This window comes from Chiloscyllium plagiosum, unplaced genomic scaffold (assembly GCF_037043375.1).
Source record: "Chiloscyllium plagiosum isolate Xiang-an unplaced genomic scaffold, Cpla_swu_hap1 HiC_scaffold_50, whole genome shotgun sequence".
Lineage (NCBI taxonomy): Eukaryota > Metazoa > Chordata > Chondrichthyes > Orectolobiformes > Hemiscylliidae > Chiloscyllium > Chiloscyllium plagiosum.
Window position 1 is genome coordinate 48,054,166 of NW_028270188.1, and position 21,176 is coordinate 48,075,341.

Below are 21,176 nucleotides of genomic sequence, written 5' to 3' on the forward strand. Positions count from 1 at the left end.
TCTGATGTCAACATGTCCAACATTTTCATCAATGACCTTCCCTTTGTCATAAATAAGGGGGGGGGGGGATGTTCACCGATGATTGCACAAGGTACAGCACCATTCGCAACTCCTCAGATACTGAAGCAGTCCGTGTCCAAAGGCAGCAAGATCTGGACAATATCCAGGCCTGGGCTGACAAGTTGCAAGTAACATTCGTATCACACACATGCCAGACAATGACCACCACCAACAAGAGACAACCTAACCACTATCCCCTTGACAATCAACGATGCTACCATCCCCCTAGCTATGGAGAGAGGTTGAGTAGGTTAGGTTTATTTTCATTAGAAAAAAGGAGATTGAGGAGGGACCTGATTGAGGTTTATAAAATCATGAAGGGTATAGACCGGGTGGATAGAGACAAGCTTTTTCCCAGGGTGAAGGATTCAATAACGAGAGGTCACACTTTCAAGGTGAGAGGTGGAAAGTTTAAGGGGGATACACGCGGCTAGTACTTCACACACCGGGTGGTGGGTGTTTGGAACACGTTGCCAGCAGAGGTGGGAGAGGCAGGCACGGTAGATTCATTTAAGATGCATCTGGATAAATACATGAGTAGGTGGGGAGTAGAGGGATACAGATGTTTAGGAATTGACCGACAGGTTTAGACAGTGGATTTGGATCAGCTCAGGCTTGGAGGGCCGAAGGGCCTGTCCCTGGGCTGTAAATTTTCTTTGTGCTTTGTTCTATCACTGAATCCCCCCCCACTATCAACGTCCTGGGGGTTATCATTGACCAGAAACTCAACTGGGCTCACCACATAAACCCAGTGGCTGCAAGAGCAGGCCAGACGCTGGGAATCCTGCAGCAAGTAACCCACCTCCTGACTCCCCCAAACCCTGTCCACCATCTACAAGGCACAAGTTAGGGGTGTGAGGGAATACTCCCCACTTGCCCTGGATGGGGGCAGTCCCAATAACACTCAAGAAGCTCAACACCATCCAGGGCAAAGCAACCCACTTATTTGGCACCACATCCACAAACATCCCCTCCCACCACCGACGCTCAGTAGCAGCAGTGAGCACCGTCTACAAGGTGCACTGCAGAAACTCACCAAAGATCCTCAGACAGCACCTTCCAAACCCATGGCCACTTCCACCTGAAACAGCAAGGGCAGCAGATACATGGGAACGCTACCACCAAGCCTCTCACCACCCTGACTTGGAAATATATCCCCATTCCTTCAGTATCAAAATCCTGGAATTCCCTCCCTAAGGGCATTGTGGGTCTACCTGCAGCACATGGACTGCACCGGGTCATGAAGTCAATGGTAGCCCTGATGTGGGGATGCTGGTATTGGACCAGGGTGGAAGTCACAGAACAGGACCGAAACCTGATGAAGGGCCAGTGCTCCGAAACCTGTTGGGCTCTAACCTGGTGTCATGCGAGGTCAGGCACTGTTCATAAAGCCAGCTCACCCTCACCTTCCCCAAGGGGCAGCTGTGCACAGTCCTGTCCCCTGGATGAGTGACTGATGTGGTATAAAGGCTGTGCCCTCCTTCCTCCTGTGTTGTTTAGATTTTCCACATGACCTATGACCTTGCGAGTGCAGTGGTGAGGATAGTGAATCTGATCGGAATGATGCTGTTGTTGTGTCACTGGGACGGCTGTCTGCAGTTCCTTGTGCCCATGCTCCAGGACTTTCCTGAAGACTGCTGGGTCTCCATTAACCACATGCAGGTATGGGGAGAGGGGGATGGGGGAGAGGGGGATGGGGGAGAGGGGGATGGGGGAGAGGGGGATGGGGGAGAGGGGGAGAGGGGGATGGGGGAGAGGGGAAGAGGGGGAGCTGGGGGAGAGGGGGAGCTGGGGGAGAGGGGGAGCTGGGGGAGAGGGGGAGCTGGGGGATGGGGAACGGGGAGAGGGGGAACGGGGAGAGGGGGATGGGGGAAAGGGGGAGCTGGGAGAGAGGGGGATGGGGGAGAGGGGGAGCTGAGGGAGAGGGGGAGTTGAGGGAGAGAGGGAGTTGAGGGAGAGGGGGATGGGGGAGAGGGGGGTGGGGGAGAGGGGGGTGGGGGGGAGGGGGAGCTGGGGGAGAGGGATGGGGAGAGGGGAGCTGGGGGAGAGGGGGGTGGGGAGAGAGGGGTATGGGGGAGAGGGGGAGCTGGGGGAGAGGGGGAGCTGGGGGAGAGGGGGAGCTGGGGGAGAGGGGGGTGGGGAGAGGGGGATGGGGAAAGGATGAGATGGGGGATGGGAAGAGGGGGATGGGGGAAAGGGGAGCTGGGGGAGAGGGGGATGGGGAGAGGGGGAGCCGGGGGAGAGGGGGATGGGGGAGGGGGGATGGGGAGAGGGGGAGCTTGGAGAGAGGGGGATGGGGGAGAGGGGGAGCTGATGGAGAGGGGGGTGGGGGAGAGGGGGATGGGGAGAGGGGGATGGGGGAAGAGGGGGATGGGGAGAGGGGGATGGGGGAAGAGGGGGATGGGGAAAGGGGGAGCTGGGGGAGAGGGGGAGCTGGGGGAGAGGGGGATGGGGGAAAGGGAGATGGGGAAAGGGGGAGCTGGGGGAGAGGGAGCTGGGGGAGAGGGGGATGGGGAAAGGGGGAGCTGGGGGAGAGGGGAAAGGGGGAGAGGGGGAGTTGGGGGATGGGGAGAGGGAGCTGGGGGAGAGGGGGAGCTGGGGGAGAGGGGGATGGGGGAGAGGGGGATGGGGAGAGGGAGCTGGGGGAGAGGGGGAGCTGGGGGAGAGGGGGATGGGGGAGAGGGGGATGGGGAAAGGGAGAGCTGGGGGAGAGGGGGAGCTGGGGGAGAGGGGGGGATGGGGAGAGGGGACGGGGAGAGAGGGGATGGGAAAAGGGGGAGCTGGGGGAGATGGGACGGGGAGAGAGGAGGGTGGGGGAGAGGGGGAGCTGGGGGAGAGGGGGAGCTGGGGGAGAGGGGGGGTTGGGGAGAGGGGATGGGGAGAGAGGGGATGGGGAAAGGGGGAGCTGGGGGACATGGGACGGGGAGAGAGGGCGAGGGGGGTGGGGGAGAGGGGGAGCTGGGGGAGAGTGGGAGCGGGGGGAGAGGGGGAGCTGGGGGAGAGAGGGGGTTGGGGAGAGGGGACAGGGAGAGTGTGGATGGGGAGAGAGGGGATGAGGAAAGGGGGAGCTGGGGGAGAGAGGGGATGAGGAAAGGGGGAGCTGGGGGAGAGAGGGAATGGGGAATGGAGGAGCTGGGAGAGAGGGGATGGGGAGAGAGGGGATGGGGGAGGGGGAGGCTGGGGAGAGAGGGGATGGGGGAGAGGGGGAGGCTGGGGAGTGAGGGGATGGGGAGAGAGGGGGAGCTGGGGGAGAGGGGGATGGGGAGAGAGGGAGCTGGGGGAGAGAAGGGACGGGGAGAGAGGGGATGGGGAAAGGGGGAGCTGGGGGAGAGAGGGGATGGGGAGAGGGGGGGCTGGGGGTGACGGGGGATGGGGAGAGGGGGGATTGGGAAAGGGGGAGCTGGGGGAGAGAGGCATGTGGAGAGAGGGGGTGAGGGAGAGGGGTAGGCTGGGGAGAGGGGGATGGGGAAAGGGGGAGCTGGGGGAGAGGGGACGGGGAGAGAGGGGATGGGGAAAGGGGGAGAGGGGGATGGGGAGAGGGGCAGCTGGGAGAGAGGGGGAGCTGGGGGAGAGGGGGATGGGGAGAGGGGATGGGGAAAGGGGGAGCTGGGGGAGAGAAGGGATGGGGAGAGAGGGGATGGGGAGAGAGGAAGGGGAGAGGGGGGATTGGGAGAGGAGTGAAGGGGAAACGGGGAGCGGGGGGAGAGGGGGATGGGGAGGGGGGATGGGGAGAGAGGGGATGGGGAAAGGGGAAGCTGGGGAAGAGAGGGGATAGGGAGAGAGGGGATGGGGAGAGGGGATGGGGAAAGGGGGAGCTGGGGAAGAGGGGGATGAGGAGAGGGGATGGGGAGAGAGGGGATGGGGAAAGGGGGAGCTGGCAGAGAAGGGATGGGGAGAGAGGGGATGGGGATGGGGAGATGGGGAGAAGGGGGATGGGGATAGGGTGTAGCTGGGGTAGAGGGGAATTGGGAGAGGGGACGGGGTGAGGGGGAGGCTGAGGAGAGAGGGGATGGGGAGAGAGAGGGGGTGGGGAGAGAAGGGATGGGGAGAGGGGGGATGGGGAGAGAGGGAATGGGGAGAGAGGGGATCGGGAGAGGGGGGATCGGGAGAGAGGGACTGGGGAGAGGGGGATGGGAGAGAGGGAATGGGGAGAGGGGATGGGGAAAGGGGGAGCTGGGGGAGGGGAGTTGGGGAGAGGGGCATGGGGAGAGGGGCATGGGGAGAGGGGGGATGGGGAGAGGGGCATGGGGAGAGAGGGGATGGGGAGAGGGGCATGGGGAGAGAGGGGATGGGGAGAGGGGATGGGGAGAGGGGGAATGGGGAGACGGGGATGGGGAGAGAGGGGATGAGGGAGAGGGTGAGGCTGGGGGGGAGAGGTGATGGAGAGTGGGGGTGAGGGGGAGAGGGGGATGAGGAGAGGGGGAATAGGGGGAGAGGGGCGATGGGGAGAGGGGATGGGAAAGGGGGAGCTGGGGGAGAAGGGGATGGGGAAAGTGGATGGGGAAAGGGGGAGCTGGGGGAGAGGGGGGTGGGGAGAGGGGATAGCAAAAGGGGGAGCTGGGGGAGAGGGGGAATGCGGAGAGCGGGGATGGGGAGAGCGGGATGGGGAGAGGGGGAATGGGGAGGGGGGGATGTGGAGTGGGTGAATGGGGAGGGAAGGGATGAGGAGGGAGGTGATGGGAAGATGGGGATGGGGAGACGGGGATGGGGAGAGAGGGGATGGGGAGGGAGGGGATGGAGAGAGAGGGGATGTGGAGAGGGGTGGTGGGGAGAGAGGGGATGGGGAGAGGGTCAGGCTGGGGGGAGAGGGGATGGGGGATGTGGAGACGGGGGATGGGGAGAGGGGGGATGGGGAGGGAGGGGATGTGGAGACGGGGGATGGGGAGAGGGGGGATGGGGAGGGAGGGGATGGGGAGGGAGGGGATGGGGAGGGAGGGGATGGGGAGGGAGGGGATGGAGAGAGAGGGGATGGGGAGAGAGGGGATGGGGAGAGTGGGAATGGGGAGGGAGGTGATGGGGTGACAGGGGATGGGGAGAGAGGGGATGAGGAGGGAGGTGATGGGGAGAGGATGAATGGGGAGGGAGGGGATGGGGTGGGAGTGGATTGGCAGAGAGGAGTTGGGGAGGGAGGGGATGGGGAGAGAGGGGTTGGGGAGGGAGGGGATGGGGGAGAGGGGGAGGCTGGGGAGTGAGGGGATGGGGAGAGAGGGGGAGCTGGGGGAGAGGGGGATGGGGAGAGAGGGAGCTGGGGGGGAGAGGGGGCGGGGAGAGAGGGGATGGGGAAAGGGGGAGCTGGGGGAGAGAGGGGATGGGGAGAGGGGGAGCTGGGGGATTCGGGGGATGGGGAGAGGGGGGATGGGGAAAGGGGGAGCTGGGGGAGAGGGGGATGGGGAGAGGGGGGATGGGGAAAGGGGGAGCTGGGGGAGAGAGGGATGGGGAGAGAGGGGATGGGGGAGGCTGGGGAGTGAGGGGATGGGGAGAGAGGGGGAGCTGGGGGAGAGGGGGATGGGGAGAGAGGCAGCTGGGGGAGAGGGGGATGGGGGAGCGGGGACTGGGAGAGAGGCGATGGGGAAAGGGGGAGCTGGGGGAGAGGGGGATGGGGAGAGAGGGAGCTGGGGGAGAGGGGGATGGGGGAGCGGGGATGGGGAGAGAGGCGATGGGGAAAGGGGGAGCTGGGGGAGAGGGGGATGGGGAGAGAGGGGCAGCTGGGGAGAGAGGCGGAGCTGGGGGTGAGGAGGATGGGGAGAGGGGATGGGGAAAGGGGGAGCTGGGGGAGAGAAGGGATGGGGAGAGAGGGGATGGGGAGAGAGGAAGGGGAGAGGGGAGATTGGGAGAGGGGGTTGGGGAAACGGGAAGCTGGGGGAGAGGGGGATGGGGGAGGGGGGTGGGGAGTGGGGATGGGGAGAGAGGGGATGGGGAAAGGGGGAGCTGGGGGTGAGAGGGGATGGGGAGAGAGGGAATGGGGAGAGGGGATGGGGAAAGGGGGAGCTGGGGGAGAGGGGGATGGGGAGAGGGGATGTGGAGAGAGGGGATGGGTAAAGGGGGAGCTGGGAGAGAGGGGTTGGGTAGAGAGGGGATGGGGATGGGGAGATGGGGAGAGGGGGGATTGGGAAAGGGTGTAGCTGGGGTAGATGGGGATTGGGAGAGGGGACGGGGTGAGGGGGAGGCTGAGGAGAGATGGGATGGGGAGAGAGGGGGAGCTGGGGGAAGGGGGATGGGGAGATGGGAATGGGGAGAGAAGGGATCGGGAGAGAGGGGATCGGGAGAAGGGGAATGGGGAGAGTGGGGATGGGGAGAGAGGGAATGGGGAGAGGGGATGGGGAAAGGGGGAGCTGGGGGAGGGGCGTTGGGGAGAGGGGATGGGGAGAGGGGATGGGGAGAGGGTGAGGCTGTGGGGGAGAGGTGATGGAGAGTGGGGGTGAGGGGGAGAGGGGGGATGAGGAGAGGGGGAATGGGGGGAGAGGGGCGATGGGGAGAGGGGATGGGGAGAGGGGGATGGGGAGAGAGGAAGGGGAGAGGGGGGATTGGGAGAGGGGGGATGGGGAAACGGGAAGCTGGGGGAGAGAGGGATGGGGGAGTGGGGATGGGGAGAGAGGGGATGGGGAAAGGGGGAGCTGGGGGTGAGAGGGGATGGGGAGAGAGGGAATGGGGAGAGGGGATGGAAAAAGGGGGAGCTGGGGGAGAGGGGGATGGGGAGAGGGGATGGGGAGAGGGGATGGGGAAAGGGGGAGCTGGGGGAGAGAAGGGATGGGGAGAGAGGGGATGGGGAGAGAGGAAGGGGAGAGGGGGGATTGGGAGAGGGGGGATGGGGAAACGGGAAGCTGGGGGAGAGGGGGATGGGGAGGGGGGGGTGGGGAGTGGGAATGGGGAGAGAGGGGATGGGGAAAGGGGGAGCTGGGGGTGAGAGGGGATGGGGAGAGTGGGAATGGGGAGAGGGGATGGGGAAAGGGGGAGCTGGGGGAGAGGGGGATGGGGAGAGGGGATGTGGAGAGAGGGGATGGGGAAAGGGGGAGCTGGGGGTGAGAGGGGATGGGGAGAGAGGGAATGGGGAGAGGGGATGGGGAAAGGGGGAGCTGGGGGAGAGGGGGATGGGGAGAGGGGATGTGGAGAGAGGGGATGGGGAAAGGGGGAGCTGGGAGAGAGGGGTTGGGTAGAGAGGGGATGGGGAGATGGGGAGAGGGGGGATTGGGAAAGGGTGTAGCTGGGGTAGATGGGGATTGGGAGAGGGGACGGGGTGAGGGGGAGGCTGAGGAGAGATGGGATGGGGAGAGAGGGAGCTGGGGGAGAGGGGGATGGGGAGATGGGAATGGGGAGAGAAGGGATCGGGAGAGAGGGGATCGGGAGAGGGGGGATGGGGAGAGAGGGAATGGGGAGAGTGGGGATGGGGAGAGAGGGAAGGGGGAGCTGGGGGAGGGGCGTTGGGGAGAGGGGATGGGGAGAGGGGATGGGGAGAGGGTGAGGCTGTGGGGGAGAGGTGATGGAGAGTGGGGGTGAGGGGGAGAGGGGGGATGAGGTGAGGGGAAATGGGGGGAGAGGGGCGATGGGGAGAGGGGATGGGGAGAGGGGGATGGGGAGAGAGGAAGGGGAGAGGGGGGATTGGGAGAGGGGGGATGGGGAAACGGGAAGCTGGGGGAGAGAGGGATGGGGGAGTGGGGATGGGGAGAGAGGGGATGGGGAAAGGGGGAGCTGGGGGTGAGAGGGGATGGGGAGAGAGGGAATGGGGAGAGGGGATGGAAAAAGGGGGAGCTGGGGGAGAGGGGGATGGGGAGAGGGGATGGGGAGAGGGGATGGGGAAAGGGGGAGCTGGGGGAGAGAAGGGATGGGGAGAGAGGGGATGGGGAGAGAGGAAGGGGAGAGGGGGGATTGGGAGAGGGGGGATGGGGAAACGGGAAGCTGGGGGAGAGAGGGATGGGGAGGGGGGATGGGGAGTGGGGATGGGGAGAGAGGGGATGGGGAAAGGGGGAGCTGGGGGTGAGAGGGGATGGGGAGAGTGGGAATGGGGAGAGGGGATGGGGAAAGGGGGAGCTGGGGGAGAGGGGGATGGGGAGAGGGGATGGGGAGAGAGGGGATGGGGAGAGGGGGAGCTGGGAGAGAGGGGATGGGGAGAGAAGGGATGGGGATGGGGAGATGGGGGGAGAGGGGATGGGGAAAGGAGGAGCTGGGTGAGCGGGGGATGGGGAGAGGGGATGGGGAGAGAGGGGGAGCTGGGGGAGAGGGGAATGGGGAGATGGGAATGGGGAGAGAAGGGATCGGGAGAGAGGGGTTCGGGAGAGGAGGGATGGGGAGAGGGAATGGGGAGAGTGGGGATGGGGAGAGAGGGAATGGGGAGAGGGGATGGGGAAAGGGGAAGCTGGGGGAGGGGTGTTGGGGAGAGGGGGATGGGGAGAGGGGGATGGGGAGAGAGGGGATGGGGAGAGGGGGAGGGGGAGAGAGGGGATGGGGAGAGGGGCATGGGGAGAGAGGGGATGGGGAGAGGGGGAATGGGGAGATGGGGATGGGGAGAGAGGGGATGAGGGAGAGGGTGAGGCTGGGGGTGAGAGGTGATGGAGAGTGGGGGTGAGGGGGAGAGGGGGGATGAGGAGAGGGGGAATGGGGGGAGAGGGGCGATGGGGAGAGGGGATGGGAAAGGGGGAGCTGGGGGAGAGGGGGATGGGGAGGGGGGGAGAGGGGGATGGGGAGCAGGAATGGGAGAGAGGCGATGGGGAGAGAGGGGATGGGGGGAGGGGAAGCTGGGGGAGAAGGGGATGGGGGAGAGGGGAGGGGGAAAGGGGGAGCTGGGGGAGATGGGGGTGGGGAAAGGGAATGGGGATGGGGAGATGGGGAGAGGGGAGATGGGGATAGGGTGTAGCTGGGGAGAGGGGGATTGGGAGAGGGGACGGGGTGAGGGGGAGGCTGAGGAGAGAGGGGATGGGGAGATGGGAATGGGGAGAGAAGGGATGGGGAGAAGGGGGATGGGCAGAGGGGGGATGGGGAGAGAGGGAATGGGGAGATAGGGGATCGGGAGAGGGGGGATGGGGAAAGGGGGAGCTGGGGGAGGGCAGTTGGGGAGAGGGGGATGGGGAGGGAGGGGATGAGGGAGAGGGTGAGGCTGGGGGGGAGAGGTGATGGAGAGTGGGGTTGAGGGGGAGAGGGGGGATGAGGAGAGTGGGAATGGGGGGAGAGTGGCGATGGGGAGAGGGGATGGGAAAGGGGGAGCTGGGGGAGAGGGGGATGGGGAGGGGGGGGAGGGGGGTGGGGAGGAGGGATGGGGGAGAGACGATGGGAGAGAGGGGATGGGGAGAGGGGAAGCTGGGGAAGAAGGGGATGGGGGAGAGGGGAGGGGGAAAGGAGATGGGGAAAGGGGGAGCTGGGGGAGAGGGGGATGGGGAGATGGGAATTGGGAGAGAAGGGATCGGGAGAGAGGGGATCGGGAGAGGGTGGATGGGGAGAGAGGGAATGGGGAGAATGGGGATGGGGAGAGAGGGAATGGGGAGAGGGGATGGGGAAAGGGGGAGCTGGGGGAGGGGTGTTGGGGAGAGGGGATGGGGAGAGGGGGATGGGGAGAGAGGGGATGGGGAGAGGGGCATGGGAAGAGGGGCATGGGGAGAGAGGGGATGGGGAGAGGGGGAATGGGGAGACAGGGATGGGGAGAGAGGGGATGAGGGAGAGGGTGAGGCTGGGGGGGGAGAGGTGATGGAGAGTGGGGGTGAGGGGGAGAGAGGGAATGGGGGGCGAGGGGCGATAGGGGGAGAGGGGCGATGGGATGGGGAAAGGGGGAGCTGGGGGAGAGGGGGATGGGAGGGGGGGAGAGGGGCATGGGGAGGAGTGATGGGAGAGAGGGGATGGGGAGAGGGGAAGCTGGGGGAGAAGGGGATGGGGGAGAGGGGAGGGGGAAAGGGGATGGGGAAAGGGGGAGCTGGGGGAGAGGGGGATTGGGAGAGGGGACGGGGTGAGGGGGAGGCTGAGGAGAGAGGGGATGGGGAGAGAGGGAATGGGGAGATGGGGGATGGGGAGAGAGGGAATGGGGAGAGGGGATGGGGAAAGGGGGTGCTGGGGGAGGGGAGTTGGGGAGAGGGGGATGGGGAGAGGGGCATGGGGAGAGAGGGGATGAGGGAGAGGGTGAGGCTGGGGGGGAGAGGTGATGGAGAGTGGGGGTGAGGGGAAGAGGGGGGATGAGGAGAGGGGGAATGGGGGGAGAGGGGCGATGGGGAGAGGGGATGGGAAAGGGGGAGCTGGGGGAGAAGGGGATGGGGGAGAGGGGAGTGGGAAAGTGGATGGGGAAAGGGGGAGCTGGGGGAGAGGGGGGTGGGGAGAGGGAATGGCAAAAGGGGGAGCTGGGGGAGAGGGGGTGGGGAGAGGGGATGGGGAGAGGGGATGGCGAAAGGGGGAGCTGGGGGAGAGGGGGAATGCGGAGAGCAGGGATGGGGAGAGCAGGATGGGGAGGGGGGATGTGGAGTGGGTGAATGGGGAGGGAGGGGATGAGGAGGGAGGTGATGGGAAGATGGGGATGGGGAGAGAGGGGATGGGGAGGGAGGTGATGGGGAGAGGATGAATGGGGAGGGAGGGGATGAGGAGGGAGGTGATGGGAAGATGGGGATGGGGAGAGAGGGGATGGGGAGGGAGGGGATGGGGAGAGGGGGGATGGGGAGGGAGGGGATGGGGAGAGCGGGGATGGGGAGGGAGGGGATGGGGAGAGGGGGGATGGGGAGGGAGGGGATGGGGAGAGGGGGGATGGGGAGGGAGGGGATGGGGAGAGGGGGGATGGGGAGAGCGGGGATGGGGAGGGAGGGGATGGGGAGAGGGGGGATGGGGAAAGGGTGTAGCTGGAGTAGAGGGGGATTGGGAGAGGGGACGGGGTGAGGGGGAGGCTGAGGAGAGAGGGGATGGGGAGAGAGGGGAGCTGGGGGAGAGGGGGATGGGGAGATGGGAATGGGGAGAGAAGGGATCGGGATGGGGGGATGGGGAGAGAGGGAATGGGGAGAGTGGGGATGGGGAGAGAGGGAATGGGGAGAGGGGATGGGGAAAGGGGGAGCTGGGGGAGGGGCGTTGGGGAGAGGGGATGGGGAGAGGGGATGGGGAGAGAGGGATGGGGAGAGGGGGATGGGGAGAGGGGGATGGGGAGAGGGGGATGGGGAGAGAGGGGTTGGGGAGAGGGGGATGGGGAGAGAGGGGATGGGGAGAGAGGCGATGGGGAGAGGGGGAATGGGGAGACAGGCATGGGGAGAGAGGGGATGAGGGAGGGGGGGATGGGGAGAGAGGGAATGGGGAGAGTGGGGATGGGGAGAGAGAGAATGGGGAGAGGGGATGGGGAAAGGGGGAGCTGGGGGAGGGGCGTTGGGGAGAGGGGATGGGGTGAGGGGGATGGGGTGAGGGGGATGGGGTGAGGGGGATGGGGAGAGGGGGATGGGGAGAGAGGTGATGGGGAGAGGGGGATGGGGAGAGAGGGGATGGGGAGAGGGGGAATGGGGAGAGAGGGGATGAGGGAGAGGGTGAGGCTGGGGGGGAGAGGTGATGGAGAGAGGGGGAGAGGGGGGATGAGGAGAGGGGGAATGGGGGGAGAGGGGCGATGGGGAGAGGGGATGGGAAAGGAGGAGCTGGGGGAGAGGGGGATGGGGAGGGGGGGACAGGGGGATGGGGAGGAGGGATGGGAGAGAGGAGATGGGGAGAGAGGGGATGGGAAGAGGGGAAGCTGGGGGAGAAGGGGATGGGGGAGAGGGGATGGGGAGAGGGGATGGCGAAAGGGTGAGCTGGGGGAGAGGGGGAGCTGGGGGAGAGGGGGAATGCGGAGAGCGGGATGGGGAGAGTGGGAATGGGGAGGGGGGATGTGGAGTGGGTGAATGGGGAGGGAGGGGATGAGGAGGGAGGTGATGGGAAGATGGGGATGGGGAGAGAGGGGATGGGGAGAGAGGGGATGGGGAGAGAGGGGATGGGGAGAGAGGGGATGGGGAGGGAGGTGATGGGGTGACAGGGGATGTGGAGAGGGGGGATGAGGAGGGAAGTGATGGGGAGAGGATGAATGGGGAGGGAGGGGATGGGGTGGGAGTGGATTGGCAGAGAGGAGTTGGGGTGGGACGGGATGGGGAGAGAGGGGTTGGGGAGTGAGGGGATGGGGAGAGACGGGGAGCTGGGGGAGAGGGGGATGGGGAGAGAGGGAGCTGGGGGGGGAGAGGGGATGGGGAGAGAGGAGATGGGGAAAGGGGGAGCTGGGGGAGAGAGGGGATGGGGAGAGGGGGAGCTGGCGGATTCGGGGGATGGGGAGAGGGGGGATGGGGAAAGGGGGAGCTGGGGGAAAGGGGGATGGGGAGAGGGGGGATGGGGAAAGGGGGAGCTGGGGGAGAGAGGGATGGGGAGAGAAGGGATGGGGGAGGCTGGGGAGTGAGGGGATGGGGAGAGAGGGGATGGGGAGAGCGGGGATGGGGAGGGAGGGTATGTGGGAGAGGGGATAGGGAGATAGGGGATGGGGAGGGAGGGGATTAGGAGAGAGGTGATGGAGAGAGTGGGGATGGGGAGAGGGGGAATGGGGAGGGAGGGGATGGGGAGGGAGGGGATGGAGAGAGGGGGGATGGGGAGAGTGGGAATGGGGAGGGGGGTATGTGGAGTGGGTGAATGGAGAGGGAGGGGATGAGGAGGGAGGTGATGGGGAGAGAGAGAGGAGATGGGGAGACGGGGGATGGGGAGAGAAGAGTTGGGAGGGAGGGGATGGGGAGAGAGGAGATGGGGAGGGAGGGGATGGGGTGGGAGGGGATGGGGAGAGAGGGAATGGGGAGAGAGGGGATGGGGAGACGAGAGATGGGGTGGGAGGGGGTAGGGTGCAGGTGAGTGGTCGGATGGGGAGAGGGTGATATGGAGAGGGAGGGGAGTTGTGTGGTGAGGTGGGTGGGGAGAGGGTTGCATGAGGAGAGGGGGAATGTGGAGAATGTGGGTGGGTGAGTGGTGTGGGGAGAGGGGGGATGTGGCAGAGGGAGTGGGATGTTGGAGGGATGGGGTGGGGTGAGGGATGTGGGGAGAGTGAAGAGTGGGAGAGACATGTGTGGTGTGTGTGTGTGGGTTGTGTGTGTGTGGGTTGTGTGTGGGTGTGTGTGTGTATGTGTATCGGTGTGTGTGTGTGGGGTGTGTGTGTGGGTGTGAGGGAGAGGTTGGTGTGTGTGTGTGGGGGGAGGTGTGTGTGTGGGGAGCTGTGTGTGTGGGGTGTGTGGGGATGATGTGTGTGTGTGGGGGGTGTGGGGGTGTGGGGTGTGTGTATGGGGTGATGTGTGTGTGGGGGTGATGTGTGTGTGTGGGGGTGTTGTGTGTGTGTGTGGGGGGTGGGGGGTGTGTGTATGGGGTGATGTGTGTGTGGGGGTGATGTGTGTGTGGGGGGGGGTGATGAATGTGTGTGGGGTGTGTGTGTTGATGTGTGTGTGTGGATGTGTGTGCGGTGTGTGTGTATGCAGTGTGTGTGTAGGCGGTGTGTGTGGGGGTGATGTGTGTGTGTGTGTTGGGTGTGTGTGTGTGTGTGTGTGTGGTGTGGGTGTGTGGTGTGTGTGTGTAAGGGGTGTGTGTGGGGGGGTGGGGGTGTGTATGGGGTGTGTGTGCGTGGGGGGGGTTTATGTGTGTGTGGGGTGTGTTTGTGAGTGAGTGTGTCGGGGGTGTGTGTGCGGGGTGTGTGTATAGGGGGGTTGTGGGTGTATGTGGGGATGTGTGGGTGTGTGTGTGGGGTTGTGTGTGTGTGGGGTTGTGTTTGTGAGTGAGTGTGTGGGGTGTGTGTGGGTGGGGATGTGTGGGTGTGTGTGGGATGTGTTTGTGAGTGGGTGTGGGTGTGGGTATGTGTGTGGGGTTGTGTATGTGTGGGGGGGTGTGGGTGTGTGGTGTGTGTGTGTGGGGTGTGTGTGTGTGGTGTGTGGGGTGTGTGGTGTGTGCGTGTGGTGTGTGTGTGTGGGGTGTGGGGTGTGTGTGGGGGGGGTGTGCGTGTGGGATGTGGGGTGTGTGGTGTGTGTGGTGTGTGGTGTGTGATGTGGGGTGTGTGGTGTATGTGGGGTGTGTGTGGGGTGTGTGTGGTGTGTGTGGTGTGTGGTGTGGGGTGTGTGGTGTGTGGGGTGTGTGGGGTGTGTGGTGTGTGTGGTGTGTGTGTGGGATGTGTGTGTGTGTGGGGTGTGTGGGGTGTGTGTGGTGTGTGTGGTGTGGGGTGTGTGTGTGGGGTGTGTGGTGTGTGTGTGTCTGTATGTGTGTGGGGTGTGTGATGTGGGCTGTGCATATGTGTGGGGTGTGTGGGGTGTGTGTGGGGTGTGTGGTGTGTGTGTGTGTGTGGGGTGTGTGTATGTGTGTGGGGTGTGTGGTGTGTGTGGTGTGTGGTGTGTGTGGTGTGTGGTGTGTGTGGTGTGGGGTGTGTGTGTGTCTGTGTGTGTGGTGTGGGGTGTGTGTGGGGTGTGCGTGTGTGTGGGGTGTGTGTGGTGTGTGTGTATGGGGTGTGTGTGTGTGTGGTGTGGGGTGTGTGGTGTGTGGTGTGGGATGTGGGGTGTGTGTGTGTGGTGTGTGGGGTGTGTGTGTGGGGTGTGTGGTGTGTGGGGTGTGTGGTGTGTGGGGTGTGTGTGTGGGGTGTGTGGTGTGTGTGTGTGGTGTGTGTGGGGTGTGTGTATGTGTGTGTGTGTGGGGTGCGTGGTGTGGGGTGTGTGTGTGTGGTGTGTGTGGTGTGGGGTGTGTGTGTGTGTGGGGTGTGTGTGTGTGTGGTGTGTGTGGTGTGTGTGGTGTGTGGTGTGTGTGGTGTGTGTGTGTGTGTGTATGTGTGGTGTGTGTGTGTGTGGTGTGTGTGGTGTGTGTGGTGTGTGTGGTGTGTGTGGTGTGTGGTGTGTGTGTGTGGGGTGTGTGTATGTGTGTGGTGTGTGTGGTGTGTGTGTGTGGGGTGTGGGGTGTGTGTGGTGTGTGTGTGGGATGTGTGTGTGTGTGTGTGGTGTGTGTGGTGTGTGTGGTGTGTGTGGTGTGTGTGGTGTGTGGGGTGTGTGTGTGGGGTGTGTGTGTGTGGTGTGGGGTGTGTGTGGGGGGGTGTGCGTGTGGGATGTGGGGTGTGTGGTGTGTGTGGTGTGTGGTGTGTGATGTGGGATGTGGGGTGTGTGGTGTATGTGGGGTGTGTGTGGGGTGTGGTGTGTGGTCTGTGGTGTGTGTGGTGTGTGGTGTGTGGTGTGGGGTGTGTGTGGTGTGTGATGTGGGATGTGGGGTGTGTGGTGTGTGGGGTGTGTGTGGTGTGTGGTGTGTGGTCTGTGGTGTGTGTGGTGTGTGGTGTGGGGTGTGTGTGGTGTGTGTGTGGGATGTGTGTGTGTGTGGGGTGTGTGGGGTGTGTGTGTGGTGTGTGTGGTGTGGGGTGTGTGTGTGGGGTGTGTGGTGTGTGTGTGTCTGTATGTGTGTGGGGTGTGTGATGTGGGGTGTGCGTATGTGTGGGGTGTGTGGTGTGTGGGGTGTGTGTGGTGTGTGGTGTGTGTGTGGGGTGTGTGTATGTGTGTGGTGTGTGTGGTGTGTGGTGTGTGTGGTGTGTGGTGTGTGTGGTGTGGGGTGTGTGTGTGTCTGTGTGTGTGGTGTGGGGTGTGTGTGGGGTGTGCGTGTGTGTGGGGTGTGTGTGGTGTGTGTGTATGGGGTGTGTGTGGTGTGGGGTGTGTGGTGTGTGGTGTGGGATGTGGGGTGTGGGGTGTGTGGGGTGTGGGGTGTGTGGTGTGTGGGGTGTGTGTGTGGTGTGTGTGTGTGGGGTGTGTGTATGTGTGTGTGTGTGGGGTGCGTGGTGTGGGGTGTGTGTGTGTCTGTGTGTGTGTGGGGTGTGTGGTGTGGGGTGTGTGTGGTGTGTGTGGTGTGTGTGGTGTGTGTGGTGAGTGTGTGTATGTGTGGTGTGTGGTGTGTGTGGTGTGTGTGGTGTGTGGTGTGTGTGTGTGGGGTGTGTGTATGTGTGTGGTGTGTGGGGTGTGTGTATGTGTGTGGTGTTTGTGGTGTGTGTGGTGTGTGGTGTGTGGTGTGTGTGGTGTGGGGTGTGTGTGTGTCTGTGTGTGTGGTGTGGGGTGTGTGTGGGGTGTGCGTGTGTGTGGGGTGTGTGTGGTGTGTGTGTATGGGGTGTGTGTGTGTGTGGTGTGGGGTGTGTGGTGTGTGGTGTGGGATGTGGGGTGTGTGTGTGTGGTGTGTGGGGTGTGTGTGTGGGGTGTGTGGGGTGTGTGGTGTGTGGGGTGCGTGTGTGGTGTGTGGTGTGTGTGTGTGGGGTGTGTGTATGTGTGTGTGTGTGTGGGGTGCGTGGTGTGGGGTGTGTGTGTGTCTGTGTGTGTGTGGGGTGTGTGGTGTGGGGTGTGTGTGTGTGTGGGGTGTGCGTGTGTGTGGGGTGTGTGTGGTGTGTGTGGTGTGTGTGGTGAGTGTGTGTGTGTGTATGTGTGGTGTGTGGTGTGTGTGGTGTGTGTGGTGTGTGTGGTGTGTGTGGTGTGTGTGGTGAGTGTGTGTGTGTGTATGTGTGGTGTGTGGTGTGGGGTGTGTGTGGTGTGTGTGGTGTGTGTGGTGTGTGGTGTGTGTGTGTGGGGTGTGTGTATGTGTGTGGTGTGTGTGGTGTGTGTGTGTGGGGTGTGGTGTGTGTGGGGTGTGTGTATGTGTGTGTGTGTGGGGTGTGTGGTGTGGGGTGTGTGTGTCTGTGTGTGTGTGGGGTGTGTGGTGTGCGTGTGTGTGGGGTGTGCGTGTGTGTGGGGTGTGCGTGTGTGTGGGGTGTGTGTGTGTATGTGTGGTGTGGGGTGTGTGTGGTGTGTGGGGTGTGTGTATGTGTGTGGTGTGTGTGGTGTGTGTGTGGGTGTGGGGTGTGGGGTGTGTGGTGTGTGTGTGTGTGTGTATGTGTGTGTGTGTGTGTGTGTGTGGTGTGTGTGGGGTGTGTGTGTGTGAGGTGTGTGGGGGGGGTGTGAGGTGTGTGGGGGGTGTGTGTGTGTGGTGTGTGGGGTGTGAGGTGTGTGGGGGGTGTGTGTGGTGTGTGTGGTGTGTGGTGTGGGGTGTGTGTGTGGTGTGGGGTGTGTGTGTGGTGTGTGTGTGTGTGTGGTGTGGGGTGTGTGTGTGTGGTGTGGGGTGTGTGTGTGTGGTGTGTGTGGTGTGGGGTGTGTGTGTGGTGTGGGGTGTGTGGCGTGTGGGGTGTGTGTGTGTGGTGTGGGGTGTGTGTGTGGGGTGTGTGTGGTGTGGGGTGTGTGTGGTGTGGGGGGTGTGGGGTGTGTGTGGTGTGTGGGGTGGGGGGTGTGTGGGGTGTGTGGTGTGGGGTGTGTGGTGTGGGGTGTGTGGGGTGTGTGTGTGTGGTGTGTGTGTGGTGTGTGTGGTGTGTGTGTGTGGGGGGTGTGTGTGGTGTGTGTGGTGTGTGTGTGTGTGTGGTGTGTGTGTGTGTGTGTGTGTGTGTGGTGTGTGTGTGTGTGGTGTGTGTGTGTGTGGTGTGTGTGGTGTGGGGTGTGTGTGTGTCTGTGTGTGTGGGGTGTGTGGTGTGGGGTGTGTGTGTGTCGGTGTGGGGTGTGCGTGTGTGTGGGGTGTGTGTGTGTATGGGGTGTGTGTGTGTGTGGTGTGTGTGGTGTGGGGTGTGTGTGTGTCTGTGTGTGTGGGGTGTGTGTGTGTCTGTGTGTGTGTGGGGTGTGTGGTGTGGGGTGTGTGTGTGTCGGTGTGGGGTGTGCGTGTGTGTGGGGTGTGTGTGTGTATGGGGTGTGTGTGTGTGTGGTGTGGGGTGTGTGGGGTGTGGTGTGGGATGTGGGGTGTGTGTGTGGTGTGTGGTGTGTGGGGTGTGTGTGTGGGGTGTGTGGTGTGTGGGGTGTGGGGTGTGTGTGTGGGTGGTGTGTGGTGTGTGTGGGGTGCGTGGTGTGGGGTGTGTGTGTGTCTGTGTGTGTGTGGGGTGTGTGGTGTGGGGTGTGCGTGTGTGTGGGGTGTGCGTGTGTGGGGGGTGTGCGTGTGTGTGGGGTGTGTGTGGTGTGTGTGGTGTGTGTGTGTGTGTATGTGTGGTGTGTGGTGTGTGTGGTGTGTGTGGTGTGTGTGGTGTGTGTGTGTGTGTGTGTGGGGTGTGTGTGGGGATGTGAGGTGTGTGGGGGGTGTGTGTGGTGTGTGTGGGGTGTGTGTATGTGTGTGTGTGGTGTGTGTGGTGTGGGGTGTGTGTATGTGTGTGTGTGGTGTGTGGGGTGTGGTGTGGGATGTGGGGTGTGTGTGTGGTGTGTGGGGTGTGTGGTGTGTGGTGTGTGGTGTGTGGGGTGTGTGTGTGGGGTGTGTGGTGTGTGGTGTGTGTGTGTGGTGTGTGTGGGGTGTGTGGTGTGTGGGGTGTGTGTGTGGGGTGTGTGGTGTGTGGGGTGTGTGGTGTGTGGGGTGTGTGTGTGGGGTGTGTGGTGTGTGGTGTGTGTGGGGTGTGTGTATGTGTGTGTGGGGGGTGTGTGGTGTGTGTGGGGTGCGTGGTGTGGGGTGCGTGGTGTGGGGTGCGTGGGTGTCTGTGTGTGTGTGGGGTGTGTGGTGTGGGGTGTGCGTGTGTGTGGGGTGTGCGTGTGTGTGGGGTGTGTGTGGTGTGTGTGGTGTGTGTTGTGTGGTGTGTGGTGTGTGTGTGTGTGTGTGGTGTGTGGTGTGTGGGGTGTGTGTATGTGTGTGGTGTGTGTGGTGTGTGTGTGTGTATGTGTGGGGTGTGTGTGTGTGAGGTATGTGGGGGGGGTGTGAGGTGTGTGGGGGGTGTGTGTGGTGTGTGGTGTGTGTGGTGTGTGTGGTGTGTGTGGTGTGTGTGGTGTGTGTGGTGTGTGTGTGTGGTGTGTGGTGTGTGTGGTGTGTGTGGTGTGTGTGGGGTGTGTGTATGTGTGTGTGTGGGGTGTGAGGTGTGTGGGGGGTGTGTGTGGTGTGTGTGGTGTGGGGTGTGTGTGTGGTGTGTGTGTGTGTGGTGTGTGTGTGTGTGGTGTGGGGTGTGTGTGTGTGGTGTGGGGTGTGTGGGGTGTGTGTGTGGGGTGTGTGTGTGTGGTGTGTGTGGTGTGGGGTGTGTGGCGTGTGCGTGTGGGGTGTGTGTGTGTGGTGTGGGGTGTGTGTGTGTGGTGTGTGTGGGGGGTGTGTGTGGTGTGTGTGGTGTGTGGTGTGTGTGGTGTGGGGTGTGTGGGGTGTGTGTGGTGTGGGGTGTGTGTGGTGTGGGGTGTGTGTGGTGTGGGGTGTGTGTGGTGTGGGGGGTGTGTGGTGTGTGTGGTGTGTGTGTGTGGTGTGTGTGGTGTGTGTGGTGTGCGTGTGTGTGGGGTGTGTGTGGTGTGTGGTGTGTGTGTGGTGTGGTGTGTGTGTGTGGTGTGTGGTGTGGGGTGTGCGTGTGTGTGGGGTGTGTGTGGTGTGGGGTGTGTGGTGTGTGTGGTGTGTGTGTGTGTGTGGTGTGTGTGTGTGTGTGGTGTGTGGTGTGGGGTGTGTGTGTCTGTGTGTGTGGGGTGTGTGTGTGTCTGTGTGTGTGTGTGGTGTGGGGTATGTGTGTGTCTGTGTGTGTGGGGTGTGTGGTGTGGGGTGTGCGTGTGTGTGGGGTGTGTGTGTGTATGGGGTGTGCGTGTGTGTGGGGTGTGTGTGTGTATGGGGTGTGTGTGTATGGGGTGTGTGTGTGTGTGGTGTGGGGTGTGTGGTGTGGGATGTGGGGTGTGGGGTGTGTGTGTGGGGTGTGTGCTGTGTGGTGTGTGGGGTGTGTGGGGTGTGTGTGTGGGGTTTGTGGTGTGTGGTGTGTGTGTGTGGTGTGTGTGGGGTGTGTGTATGTGTGGGGTGTGTGGTGTGTGGTGTGTGTGGTGTGTGTGGGGTGCGTGGGGTGTGTGTATGTGTGGGGTGTGTGGTGTGTGGTGTGTGTGGTGTGTGTGGGGTGCGTGGTGTGGGGTGTGTGTGTGTCTGTGTGTGTGTGTGGTGTGGGATGTGGGGTGTGTGTGTGGGGTGTGTGTGTGGGGTGTGTGCTGTGGGGTGTGTGTGTGGGGTTTGTGGTGTGTGGTGTGTGTGTGTGGTGTGTGGGGTGTGTGTATGTGTGGGGTGTGTGGTGTGTGGTGTGTGTGGTGTGTGTGGGGTGCGTGGTGTGGGGTGTGTGTGTGTCTGTGTGTGTGTGGTGTGGGATGTGGGGTGTGTGTGTGGGGTGTGTGTGTGGGGTGTGTGCTGTGGGGTGTGTGTGTGGGGTTTGTGGTGTGTGGTGTGTGTGTGTGGTGTGTGGGGTGTGTGTATGTGTGTGTGTGTGGGGTGTGTGGTGTGTGGTGTGTGGGGTGCGTGGTGTGGGGTGCGTGGTGTGGGGTGTGTGTGTGTCTGTGTGGTGTGGGGTGTGTGGTGTGTGTGTGTATGTGTGGTGTGTGGTGTGGGGTGTGTGTGGTGTGTGAGGTGTGTGTATGTGTGTGTGTGTGGTGTGTGTGGTGTGTGTGGGGTGTGTGTGTGTGAGGTGTGTGGGGGGTGTGTGTGGTGTGTGTGGTGTGTGGTGTGTGTGGGGTGTGTGTGTGTGGTGTGGGGTGTGTGTGTGTGGTGTGTGGTGTGTGTGGGGTGTGTGTATGTGTGTGTGTGGTGTGTGGGGTGTGTGGTGTGTGGGGGGTGTGTGTGGTGTGGGGTGTGTGTGTGTGGTGTGGGGTGTGTGTGTGGTGTGGGGTGTGTGTGTGTGGTGTGGGGTGTGTGTGTGTGGTGTGTGTGGTGTGGGGGGTGTGTGGCGTGTGCGTGTGTGGTGTGGGGTGTGTGTGTGTGGTGTGTGTGGTGTGGGTGTGGGGTGTGTGTGGTGTGGGGGGTGTGGGGTGTGAGGGGTGTTGGGTGTGTGTGGTGTGGGGGGTGTGTGGTGTGTGTGGTGTGGGGTGTGTGTGGTGTGGGGGGTGTGGGGTGTGAGGGGTGTTGGGTGTGTGTGGTGTGGGGGGTGTGTGGTGTGTGTGGTGTGGGGTGTGTGTGTGTTTGGTGTGTGTGTGTGGGGGGTGTGCATGTGTGTGTGTGGTGTGTGTGGTGTGGGGTGTGTGTGTGGGGTGTGTGTGTGGTGTGGGGTGTGTGTGTGGTGTGTGTGGTGTGGGGTGTGTGTGTGTGGTGTGTGTGTGGTGTGGGGTGTGTGTGTGGTGTGGGGTGTGTGTGTGTGGTGTCTGTGTGTGGGGTGTGTGTGTGTGTGTGTGTGTGTGGTGTGCGTGTGTGTGGGGTGTGCATGAGTGTGTGGTTTGTGTGGTGTGTGTGTGTGGTGTGGGGTGTGTGTGGTGTGGGGTGTG

General features: G+C 63.1%; 1 protein-coding gene across 2 annotated transcripts in view; it reads left to right on the forward strand.

Moving 5' to 3' along the window:
* The window catches only part of LOC122545572 (potassium/sodium hyperpolarization-activated cyclic nucleotide-gated channel 3-like), a 58,577-nt gene that overhangs the window by 9,149 nt on the left and 28,252 nt on the right, over positions 1-21,176 (forward strand). For both annotated transcript variants that reach the window (XM_087985159.1, XM_087985158.1), the window contains exon 3: positions 1,561-1,722. In XM_087985159.1, coding sequence (XP_087841285.1) covers positions 1,561-1,722 — 162 coding nt within the window. The remainder of the gene's footprint in view (positions 1-1,560; positions 1,723-21,176) is intronic.